The sequence below is a fragment of the Sebastes fasciatus genome, chromosome 1, assembly GCF_043250625.1.
Source record: "Sebastes fasciatus isolate fSebFas1 chromosome 1, fSebFas1.pri, whole genome shotgun sequence".
Classification (NCBI taxonomy): Eukaryota; Metazoa; Chordata; class Actinopteri; order Perciformes; family Sebastidae; genus Sebastes; species Sebastes fasciatus.
In genome coordinates this window covers 2,155,822-2,168,803 of record NC_133795.1, presented here as the reverse complement: position 1 = coordinate 2,168,803, position 12,982 = coordinate 2,155,822, and the positions used below count along the sequence as shown (strand labels likewise).

General features: G+C 40.3%; 1 protein-coding gene across 1 annotated transcript; it reads left to right on the top strand.

Moving 5' to 3' along the window:
* Positions 1–5,597: 5,597 nt before the first annotated feature.
* Positions 5,598–11,747, top strand: LOC141776696 (claudin-16-like). Its single transcript, XM_074650455.1, has 6 exons — positions 5,598–5,767; positions 7,285–7,394; positions 7,745–7,880; positions 9,561–9,722; positions 9,960–10,024; positions 11,520–11,747. Exons 2-6 carry the CDS (start codon positions 7,302–7,304, stop codon positions 11,745–11,747), a joined length of 684 nt encoding a protein of 227 aa, XP_074506556.1. The 5' UTR covers positions 5,598–5,767; positions 7,285–7,301.
* Positions 11,748–12,982: the final 1,235 nt, after the last annotated feature.

Below are 12,982 nucleotides of genomic sequence, written 5' to 3'. Positions count from 1 at the left end.
TGTGTGTGTGTGTGTGTGTGTGTGTGTGTGTGTGTGTGTGTGTGTGTGTGTGTGTGTGTGCGTGCATCTGTGCATGAATGCATGCCAACGTTTTGATTCTGGTGATTGCGGCTTGGCTGTAATCACTTGTGTGCAGTTAATGTAATGATGGTGGAGTCCTGTGAGTCGGCACTAACGCTCCACAACAAAACCTGAAGGAAGCCGTCCTGAGTTCAGCCGACTGACCGAGCGACTGACCTCGCAGCGGACGCTCAGAGTCGCTCAGAGTTTGGCAGCAGAGGAACAGTTGCATGAGAAAACATTGCATATCCAGAATATGACAACATTCCAACGGGTCATGTAAACACCATATTCAGTTTGGATATTCAAAATTAGGTCTTATCCTGAATGGAGCATTTTCTGATTAAGACATGTGGGATATGCTGATATTATTCAGGTTTTAGGAGCATTCTTTAGATATGTTTATATACAGCACATTCAGAATATGCGTCTGAATCTGGGGTTTTACGGCAGTTTGCAACACGCAGCCTCTCGCCTGTTTACGTCCAGCTCTGTGCGTTGAACACAAACCAAACTAGCCGACAGTTTGCAGAGATGCATGCCCAAAGGAAAAGCCCACATTTCTGGTCGGAAGGAGAAACTCACCTACTTTTAAATATTATGAAAGACTTGGACGCCGACCTTTTCAAGAAGGTGGTTGAAGGAAGAGCGAGGCTGTGTTCGCCACCGGTTACATTAATCGGAGGATGCACGGCTGCACGTAAACAAGAATATTAGTGGAATATTCATTTTCATCAGCATTGTAAACAGCTTAGTTGGAATACTGTCTTTAAAAAACTGAATATTTTGTGAATGTAAACGTAGTCAGCCTGATCTAACGGGAAGGCATGTAAATAGCTCAACATTTTAAGGCCATTCCATTCATTTTAGGCTTTTCACGTGTCATTTCACGTCATGTTGTTACCGTGAACCGGTCGCGGTAATATTTAGGGAACAAAACCACTCAGTTAAGTTTAGGAAAAACATAATGGTTGGGCTAAAAATAAGTACATTAACTAAGTAAAATACGTACCTAAACACGTAACATAAGTACGGAAACAACGTCAGTTACATAACTTCAAAATAACACACACTGTCTCCTGGTTGAAAGACTGTATATAAAGATGGACGACGCGTCTCCATCAGGGGAGCTGGAGTTGCGGTATCGAGGTCCCGCAGGAGCCGATCACGAGCCGAGCACGGACGCAGCTTGTTAGCGTGAGCCACCTAGCTGCTACGTTAGCACCACGGTAGCTGTTTGGCTAGAAAGACACAACAACTAACCAGAATATCTCTATAACTACATTTATGATCTAATCGACACAGACTGGTGACGGTTATTAAAGTTAAAGTTACATTTCCTCTCTCGTACAATTCCCGAGCCTCCGGCTGCAACTATTTCACTCAGAGCAGCTGTCAATCATGACGTCTTGCCCTTTTTATAGCATCAAATAACTAATTAAAACCAAACTTATCAGAAAAATGAACACTTGAACGAACATCAGCGTGATAAGAACTACCTAAAATGACAGAAACCATCTTTGGGGAAAATGTATTTTGACATTGTAGCGTGGCTCATGTTCCATCCGCTAACATGGAGGGGGCAGGCTTTATGACCTTTACTGCAGCCAGCCACCGGGGGGCGATGGAGATGTTTTGGTTTCACTTTTCTTTATATACAGTCTATGGTTTGACCCATTCACGGTAAGCAGTCTCTCTCTCCTTTTATTCTACGTCACTCTGAGCGTAGCGTATTCATGTGGAAGTATTCACATTGCAGTACAGACTTAAGTGAATTAGAAACGCCAAAAGCAAGAACGCCGTTGTTATTGTACACAAAATGACTGTGCCATTCATACGCCTTTTAGGTGAGACCGGGCTGGTGGAATAGAGAAAGGCCTCGTCTGTGATCCAGCATGACAAGTGGAGGCAAATTTAGATAATTATTCCCAAATCCTCGGGGCTGTTTTGGATTGTATACGTAGGTGCAGTGTAGCATGGTTGGCACCGCTCTGCCTTCAGCCATCTAGAAACAAAAAATTAGATGAGAGGAAATTAGATCTCAGGGAAAGTCTCAAAGCAAAAACAGGAGAATAGAAAGAAAGAAAGAAAGAAAGAGAAAGAAAGAAAGAAAGAAAGAAAAAGAAAAACAGGCCTGAATTTTCAGTGCTGTCGTCTCTCGATGGAAAGACTTCAAAGATCAGTGAGACAAGAGGACAGATGCAGAGATGGCTTTTTATTTGTGATGCTGCCGCGAGCAGCAGCATCACATCCCTGTTTGAAATGTGAGTGCTGGAGAAACTTCATTATTTTACTCTCCTCTGGGTCGAGGAATTAGGTTTTACTGTCCAAACTTGAGTTGGACTGGATGGATGGAGCTGCTGATTACTTTAATATTTCACTTATATTTCTGATACTCAGTCTGGGGATGAGATGCTCTGATGTAGAAACAGTTTATTTATACAGTGGAAACATAGTGATCACGTCTGTCCGGGTCAAATTGATCACTATTAGCGCATGATTATTATCTAATTTTCATTTGTATATTTATCACATAAATATAAATTAATGAAACGAACAGCTTCGCTTTTTATTGAAGTGTTATTGACTGTTTCAAAATACAGTGAAGCTGTTTCAAACGCTTTCCAAATGACTGTACAAATTAAATTACTGTATAACTCAAATAGTCTATAACACAGCACTGTATATAAAATATAGTTAACTGTAAATCAAATTATAATTAGGTCTAAAACAATATTGTGCTGTTTACAAATACAGTTACGTCAGCCACAGCCCTGAAAATAAACTGTAGGCTCTCAATGCCTAATCGCCTTTTTGGCGGTAGCTTTGACAGATCAGTTATCATAAATGTAGCCAACAAATGTCTTTAGTATTTTCTGTTGACATTAAAGTCCCTGGTAATAAAGAAAGACTGCAGGGACACTGACAAGGAAAAGCAACACATATGTTTTTACCATTTTTCAACAATATTCCATAAGACTATATTAAATGTTGCTATGATCACATAAGAAGTCAACCAACCCGATCTCACAGGAAGTCGTATAAATAGGACAACATTACATGGATATTCCGCGTGTCATTAGGACACATTATCCGAATCATTTGTACGCCTCGTAACAAAACTACAGTCGGCAGTTAGGTTTAGGCAACAAAACCACATAGTTAGGTTTAGGGAAAACATCATGGTTGGGCTTAAAATAAGTCCGTAAACTAAGAAAAATAAGTACGTAATCAACGTAACAGAAGTACGGAAAACACATCACAAATGTCACTAACATAACTTACAAAACAATGGTCTCAAACAACCCGTCTCCTGTTTGAAAGTCCTGTGTTTGTTGGACCCATCCACCTCCCCACTCGCCATAAGCAGTCTTTTTCACTTTTTATTCCACGTCACCAGCTCTGAGCGTAGCATGCTTACACGGATGCGTTTACACTGTAGTCAGTACAGAGTAAATGGCATACAAATGACACGCCACAAGCAAAACAGGCATTCTCATTGAACGTATTCTCATACGACGGTTCGTATGATATCTTACAAAAAAGTTAGTCCTCCTTTTTCATTAATTTTCCTAAGAATGTCCAACAACACGTGTCAATTTCCGTTTGTTACATGCATACGGTCCTTTAAAAATAAACTTCTGTCTTCACAAGAAACAACTTCCCCGGGTTTAGGCAAGAAAAATATTTACTTAGGCTTAGGAACAGAGCGTGGTTTGGGTTACAATAACTCCGGAAGTAGCATTACTTCAGTACGTCAGTTACGTGACAAATAAGTCAACGTTGACTTCTGGTTTCACACGGACATGAACAACTGTATCCTGGACTAAAGTCCTGCGTTTTTTGACCCGCCCATTCATCCATCCACCCCGACCTCCTCCCTATGTGGCGTTCGCCACTCTTTATATTTCCTGGTTTACGATTACGTGAAATACACACAAATTACAGTGCATTACTTTTCGTAGGTTTAGCTACGAACGGTGTCTTATTGCACGCTAAATGCCTTGTGCATTATCGTGTCACTCATAGGCCTTTTCTGTGAACGTGCTGAGTCAACACATCGTGGCTTTAAAGCAAAACTTTGACATGAAATTAGAAAAATGAAACCACTCTCATGTCCGTCCATTAAATATGAAGCTGCAGTTATCTTAGCTTAGCATAAAGACTGAAAGTAGGGGAAACAGTTAGTCTGCCAACATCCAAAGGCAACAAACTCCACCTACCAGTAACTATAAAACCAGACAGCTTCATGAAAGGACAACCTGATTTTGATGTGTGGTCTTTTACCGGCAGACGCTCTCTGGACGCAGACGTTTGGCCGGAGGAGAACCTCCAGACTGTGTTGCTCTGCTCTGGCTGGCAGCGCCTGTGGAAATTGTTGTTTCTCTTTAGCAAGTCTCCGATCAAAGGGGATCGATTTCCTCTGACCTTGTTCGGATCAGAGGCGGGGTGTGCGATTGGTCCCGTGCAGCTTCGCCTCCTCGGCCTCCCATTCAGACGAGGCTTCATTCATACACAGAGCTAACTGTGGTGGTAATGATGATGGAGAATCGATAGGTGATTATGAGCCTTTAAGCCCATTTTTGTTAGGAGGAGATGGAGGAGTGGAGTAACGCGGAGAGAAGATGGGATGGAGCGAGTATAGAAACAACAAATCATGCACCTGAACGATGACATGTGCCACGCAAACACCTGCTAATATTCACAAAATCACACTGATATTCACACATATGCAAAGACAAAACTGCCAATATTCACAAGCACACACACAAATGACTACTTAATCTTGCATACCACACAAACACACACACACACACACACACACACACACACACACACACTCTGTGTTCAACTCCATTACTAATGACTGGCCCAGCAGAAACTCCTGCAACCAAATCCTTCTATTTTTATTAAAGCACATTTATTTATAAGACCTGAACTAATCTTTGTAAATTCAAAAAAAAAAAAAAAAAAAATCACTTTTAATTATTGTGAAACCTATTAACGCTCAATATTAATATGCAGAGAGCTTTCTGGATTCAGTATACATCACTGAAAGTAATTATGGATATGAGCTTTTTTTTTTTTTTGGTTAACAACTCCAGTCTTCCCAGTGAGGTGCGGCGCAGTAGGAAGACTAACACTGCCCTCTTCAGCTCGCAGGAGGCTGGCTCTGAGCCTGCTGGCATTTTCACTCCACAATAAGAATCCACCTAAACATCTCAATATGGCTTCTCTCTCTCTCACTCTCTCACTCTCTCTGTGTCTCTCTCGTCTATCTCTTTGTCTCTCTGTGATGCGTTTAAATGTCTCCTTTTTTATCTTGTCATCTCAACATGCAGTATCTTCTCACCACATCTGAGCCGCCTTAAATGGCAGAAAATGTCTTCAGATGATTTACTGCAGTTTTCTTTGTCTTTTAAGTCAAAGTTGAGACTTGTCAAAGGATAACCAGAGAGAGGGAGCAAAATGGAAAGTGGTAGTGCAGCTCTGAAGGTCATGCGTGGTTAATGTGTTTATATTCTTAATTCCAGCCCTTTGCCAAACCCCAGTAACACAGCACTTCATTTGGGAATGATCAAGGCCAAAGACACACACTCATCTGAAGCTGCTTTTTGCACCAAATCTCTCCCACGTTCCTCTCTTTTTGGGAGCTGAACGGATCCACTTTGAGAGTCAGTCCTTGAAATAAAACATTTTCTAAGAGGTAAGTGTGTTATTTTTTTTTTTCAACAGTTCCACAGCGCTGTTCATTACCCCCTCGTGACAGCTGCAAGATTATTATTTTTCAAGATATTTAAAGAGTTTCACCACACGAGGAGATAATTTTTAACATTTTCCTCATTAAAAGATAATGTAACTTCTTAGAAAATACTGCCTTCAAATGTTTAAGAAGTACAGTGACCATCTTAAAGTTATGGAAGTTGTCTTCTTTTTTAAACATTAAATCTGAGTTGTATAACAGACTTTTTTTTTCACTTCCTCTCGAGGAGTAAATTTCCTTTCTCATCCACAAATCTGTATCCATCCACATGCAGGTGGGTTATACTTTGAAAAAATGAACATTAGCAAAAATAATAATTCTAAATCTCGCCATCATTTTTGGTGTTAAAAGCCTGCACACATTAATTGTATTTCCATATAATGCTACTTTACAATTCTACTTTGACTGCATTACATTTATTGACATCTATAGTTATTCATTTAGATTAAGATTTTACATGAAAAAAAAATACAATACACTTGTAAGACTTAAGTGATTTAAGTGTTGGTTTGACATTTTTTGGAAATAAACAGAGGTAGGTAGGGTCGCAAAAAAAAAAGTTCTTCACCAAAAAAGTACTCAAGTAGAAAGTAGTCATAAAAAAAATAACTATTTGAGTAACAGTATAAAATGATTTACTGAAAAAATTACTTGATACTGTATCTGTTTTCATTTTCTTCTTTATTTATTTATCTTTGTATTAATTCCCTTATTTTTTCACTGTTCTGTTTAATTTTTCCTTTTATTTATTTATGTATTTATTTTTATTTATTTTTAAATGTATTTATTTGTTTTTCATTTATTATTTTATTTATTCACTTATTTTACATTTATTGTTTTTTTGCACTTATGTTTTCATTTATTTTATATTTATTTTTAAATGTATTTATTTATTTATTTATATCTGCACGAGCTTCTCCGTGCTTTGTTGCCATCAACGTGCTGGCTGTGTGGCCACTCTCCAGTTCCCCCTCAAGTAAAAATAAACTAATAGATAAATAAATGACTCGATACATAAATAAACATGTCATTAAATGTAGCAAAAATCAATAAAAATAAACACATAAATAAATGGAAAATTAAGGGAAAATTAAACAAAAGAAAAAATAAATAAAGGAATTAATACAAAGATAAATAAATAAAGAAGCAAATTAAAACAGAAATATTGATTTATGTTACATTTTATCAATTAATTAATGGTATTTATTTATTTTTGGACTTATTTTTTTATTCATTTTGCATTTATTTATTTTTTGCACATATTTTTGTATTTATTTTAAAAAAAATTTTTACATTTTTTAAAAAAAATTTAAAATGTATTTATTTATGCACAAGCTACTTCATGCTTTGTTGACATCGCCGGGCCGGCCATGCTTGTCCATCACTGTCTGGAAATCGGCTTCACTTGTTCACACGTCTGATATTTTCATGATGGAAGTTGTTGTTAATTGTTCCACCAGCTGACTGAAAGGACAGGATGAGCAGAGGACAGACAGAGGTCCTGGGGCTGCTGGTAGCGCTGACGAGCCTGCTGCTGCTCATCGCTGCTGCTGGACACGACTGTTGGAGGGTAGGAGGATGGAGGAACATGTCTGCACTCACTCACTCACACACACACAACATCTCACTGCTAATCCTCGTATGAAGAAGGAGTGTAGAGTTACCACTAGGCTGCAGTACTGTGTAGTTTATCTGACTGCAGTGATGCTCTGGTGGGTGATCTCTGAGCTTTAGTGTGTGGATACCACAAAGCAGACAGCCACTCGTCTAAAGGGTGTATTTTGGAGACACATTTATTCATGTTTTAAGATTTCACATGCCTTATTTTACCACTTACAGTTTAGATTAGCTTCTCTGACTGTAATCATAACGCCCATGTTATCATTCAGACCCTTCATTTTAATGTGTGTCCCGGTCCAGCAAGGGGCTAAAGATCAGCTGACCTCGGTGGGTCTGAGCTCCCGTTGTCGAGGCCTGTGGGGGGAGTGTGTTCATGACATCCTGGTGGGCCTGAGGACGTGTGACGTGTCCGTGTCTTACATGGAGCACCTGCCAGGTACAACGACACATCCACTCCCTCCCTCAAATATCACCGCACAGGTGTCTAAGGCTACGGTCACATCACAGGGCTTAGTGCTCGATCTTTCTGCCTAAACCAGGAGTCAGCAGCCTGCGTCTCTTTAGCTCCTCTCCAGTGGCTCCCTGTGGAGTTTTAAAAATGGAAATGAATAACTGCTTTTTGTTTACATTTTCATTTTGATTTATCATTGTTGTAGGTCTATGGTACGACGGTACGACGGAGTATTAGGGCCACATCGAGGGAAAAAAACATAAATCTAAGATTTAAAGAATTAAGTCATAATATTCTAAAGTTATGTCTTTATTCTCGTAATAATCCGACTTTATTCTGTAAATCTCAGATGTTTCTTCCCTCAATGTGGTCCTAATACTCCGTAGTACATTGTCTCTTTGGCCCTCACTGCATTAGACTTATATACTATATACTTAGACTATAAACTGTGTTACCTTCATCACAATGCTCAAATGTTTTGCGGCTCCAGACAGATTTTTTTTTCTTATTTTTTTTGCCGTAAATGGCTCTTTTGATAGTAAAGGTTGCTGACCCCTGGCCTACACCGTTCACATTCATGTTTGAAGTGACCCATATCTGACATCAGTGTGAACGGATCTCTGCCCTGAAACGCCTCACATGCAACCGATAACGTCACAAATACACACTGGAGTTGTTGGGAGTCCAGTGACCGCCAGACTCCATTAACATATTGCTCAATTTAACAGATCTGGGTTCCTCCGTTACACAGATGTTACTCCTAAATCACAATGTATGACTTTGTATGACTCCTAAAGAAAGACTTTTCATTTCGGCTGATATGTAACAACTCTTAACTAAAGTAAAATGTGTAACGTTACTGTTTAACATCCCAAAACAGCGCCAGTCGGCACGTCCACGCAGTTTTTTATAACATGTAATTTCATTAAATCAGAGTTCTGCTTAGTTCTTCTGATAAACTCATCATATTTCACTGAGAGAATTGTGACTCACCTGGAAGAACATATGAATGCGTTTAGTCCTATTTAGAACATGGGGTAGTGGTGCCTATAGTCGCCAAAATGAGTATTACATCAACAAACCAGAATGGCACTCGGAGAGCGCAGACCTCCGCCAAGGTGCCCGAGTACGATTGCCCCCCCCCTCTCCGTGCAGCTTGCGCCATCATCCACGTGCATTTTTTGTTTATGTTGAGATCAGCTGTACGTAGCGGAGCATCGTAAAAACTTCATTCAAACTGGACAGAAACAAAATAAAACTCACCTAAACCGTCATCGTTACTCTTTCCAACAATCACCAAGTGTGCTTTGGTCCAACTCAACTGTAATTTCACTGAGTTTAACGTGAAAAAACACCGAATCTAAAGGTATATCCCCCCCCCCCTACCTCCACCCCGCGCTCTCTCTGTCCCTCTGCAGGCAGAAGGAAAGAGGCAGGGTGACTTAGAGAGATTATCGTGGCAAAACCTTTCTTTCCACCTGTTCTTAAATCGCTCTGTCATAAACACAGGAGAGAAAACAATTTAAATCAGACTTAGAAAATGGATCACCATAATTGTTTTCTCTTACTTGCCTCTCAGGGCTTCCATATTTGGATAAAAAGAGAATGAACTGTAATGTACAAACTTTCAGTCTGGTGTATGTTGCTTGTCTCTCCTTCCCACAGCTGATGTGTTGGCTATGAGAACAGCGTTGGTGGGGACGTTTGTTCTGTCTGTGGTCTCCGTCCTGATCATGATACCGGGCCTGAGGGGGACTACGTTGGTCCACAGTGTGCCGGTTCAGGTCCGGCTGCTGCAGGTCTCTGGTGCCCTCTGTCTGTGTGGAGGTCTGTAGCTGCAGCTCCTCACTCTCAACAAAACAAGCCTTAATCAGATCCAGCCAGAAGCAGTTTGTCTGGTCTGTGGTTTCTGCTCAGTGGGCGACTACTTCAGATTCATATCATTCTCTTGGTTCAGACACATTTCCACACTATTAAAGTTATTTACACTTCACGCAGCGACAGTTGTAATGTTGAACTTCTGACTCGTATCTATTGGTTTCAAATGAGCGTATCTCTCTTTAGGTGTGTGTGGTGCAGCTGGCCTGCTGTGGTACGGGGTGGACACTTACACCAGATACAGACAAGAAGTAGGTGTCACACTGATTTCACCGAGTTTAATGTGAAAAAACGCAGATTCTACAGTTGTTTCCCCCCACCCTCCGCTCTCTCTCTGTCTCTCTCTCTGAAGGAAGGAGGCGGGGTCATGCGTTATCAACACTGTGCATGTGTTATACCCAGAGGTCTTAATGTTCTGGCTGATCTTAAAAAAAGTCCTGAATCCGGACCATGATTCGGATCGCCGCCAAAATCTAATGTATTGTTCATTGTGCCACACCCCACCGCTACAAAACATTTCATTCAAATCCATGGCGGACTTTTGTAGTAATCCTGCAAACGGACAAACAAACAAACAAACCAACCAACGCCGGTGAAAACATAACTTCCTTCCTAGGCCTTCGGCCTTGGCGGAGGTAATTATGGTCCCATTTAGAGTCAGATAGACCATAAAGCAGGGGATGCTTTAGGGCGGGGCTACCTTGTGATTGACAGGTCGCTACCACGGCGTTGTCCGGTCTGGGAGTTGTCCGTGTTTTCGTCTTACAACTTTAACCCTTTTAGAGTGTGTTTCAGTTCATGAAGTTAATTATAACCTTTTTGGTCGTATAAAAATGTCTTATTCAGCATTCAGCCCTACTTTCTTTCTCTCGTGTCACTTCTGGTTGCAAAAAACCAAGATGACGACGTCCAAAATGCCGAACTCGCTTCAGAACAGCAGTCTACAAACCAGTATATGACATCACGATGACTAAGTCCACTTCTTATTCACAGTCTATGTAACCAAAATCTAAATTGGCTCCCATTCAGAATTTGTCTGCTGATATCGTCAGAATATGATCCAACATCTTAATTTCCTGTGTAGCAGCCATTACCTTTTCTGTACCACACTCTTTAGATAAGCATCTTGAATATTTCAATATGTTCACTGCACTGACTCATCTAATGGTATCAGCATTGCAAATCAATTAAATCCCATTTATTTTCCTCTCAAGATGCTCGTTATCAAGAGCTTGTTGTGGGCATATTAATTACCTGGCAACAATTTTGATAACAATAAACCCCTTTTATTTCCTGTTTATCGTTCCTCTGCCTCTGAATATCTGCTGTGTGTTGTCAGTCACAATGTGTTTTTCTGGCGAGCAGAAACCAAAGCTTGATGCCCAGCTCAGAGATAAAACCTGCCATGTCGAGCTAAAATAAGCTGAAAGAGCTGCGGAACAGTTAGACACTCTGCTAACTAATGTAGATGGCAGGCAGCTGGATTCATAAAAAAAAGAAAAAGGTCTCAGAGAGGGAGAGGAGACACGCCTGCAGCACAGGTTTAATGGTGTTCCTTAAAGAATTTTTACAAATCAAGGTAGACGTACTTTTGAAATTGCAGTATCCATTTTTTTCTTAGTGAATTTCTAATAAGAGAGAGAAGGGGGATAAATCACAGGTAGAAAGTTTTCATGCCTTTTAGGCATATTCAGAGGAAGAAATAATGGCCTTACTTCATTATTTTTGCATCTTCCTCTCTAACAGGCGACACTGGGGATGCCGGGGATAACGTTTGAGTTCGGGCTCTCCTACTGGTTGATGGTGGGAAGTGTGTTCTGCTCTCTTACCTCGGCCGTACTGGCAATCAGGAGTGTGTCTCGTATCGGTGATGTCATCCGGATGCCAGCAACGAGACTCGCTCCCAGTCAGCCGGCCCGAACCAACGCTGTCATGTCACCACAGTCGACCTCCAACTACAAGACTTACATTTAAAGCTTTTCAATAAAGTTGTTCCATGAAGTGTTGATGTCTGCCCTCATTTCCCTTCTCAGTATGCAGCCCAGTCGCCAGGAAAAGATGTCGGCATTTCTGCCAGCGGGTTACCTCCGGGTCTGAGAAGTGAAGCCAACGCTGAAGTGCTTTAAACCTGATATTGAACGTATTTTTGGTTCAGAAACATTCATATTCAAAGTGTCCCGTGGTTTTCCAGAAACATACAATGACAAAAAAAAACTTCTGGCGACTGGGCTGCAATATGACCGACGAGTTTCACTATGAAAACATGTTAGTTTACATGTTAAACAATGAAGGAGATAATTTCCAGTCTCACATTCCTAAATCACCACGATGTGCAAGTCAAAATCAAAGGCATGTGTAACACGTCATTCATCATTCAAAGTGCTAAAAGTTGGAAAACACATTCCTGTGTTTACTATAATGATTTGGTTTCAGTTCATCGGGTTCGTCGTGTCAATAACCTCTGCTCTGTGTTTCAACATTTTCATTTACAGTAAATGAATGAAGATAAAGTGAGTGCGTAGCAGAATGTCTCCTATCAGTAAAGTGTTATCTCTGATAAGACGGATGAAAATATCTCTTGAGCTCAGCAGGAAGATGCAGATGTTTATTTTGGACGTGAGTTTTATGATTGTGCTGTAAATCACAGTTGTTGTGAAACTCGTTGGTATCGTGTACAAAGAGCAAATGTCCCCGTGGAAGATTTGTTTCTTTTTGCACGATAGTCTTAAATGGTGTGAATAGTACACGTCAGTGTTGTTGAACAGACCGTATAGTCAGAGGTAATGCAGCAGCGTCCGTACATGTCAGCTGTATGTGACATTTCACGTCCGTACTCGGTTCCCACCGCTGGTGACTTCACTGAGCCTTTTACCTCAAACTGCCTTATTTTGACTCTGAATACAAACTCATGGAGAGTCTGTCTCATTGGTAAAACACAGTGGTGTTGCATTAATAATAAGTCCTTTAAATCATCCACATATTCAAGATCAAACTTATTTTATTCTTGTGTGATTTTCTTATAGAAAAAATTCACATTTGTTCAACTCTATCTTAATACAACACCCACATGTTCATATGTACATTGAAAATTATTGGTCGCAGTTCGAACACTCAAAGTAGCAGACTCTCTCTCTTGTTTCTCAGGACCCTGAAACCTGCAGGTGTGTTCAGCGTTGGGAATAATTTACATACATACATGCAATGATTGA

Coding starts and splice junctions, on each gene's coding strand:
- LOC141776696 (XM_074650455.1), top strand. CDS start 7,302: ATGAGCAGAGGACAGACAGAGGTCCTGGGGCTGCTGGTAGCGCTGACG. Junction 9,723..9,959: donor TGCCCTCTGTCTGTGTGGAG/GTCTGTAGCTGC, acceptor ATCTCTCTTTAG/GTGTGTGTGGTGCAGCTGGC. Junction 10,025..11,519: donor ACACCAGATACAGACAAGAA/GTAGGTGTCACA, acceptor CCTCTCTAACAG/GCGACACTGGGGATGCCGGG.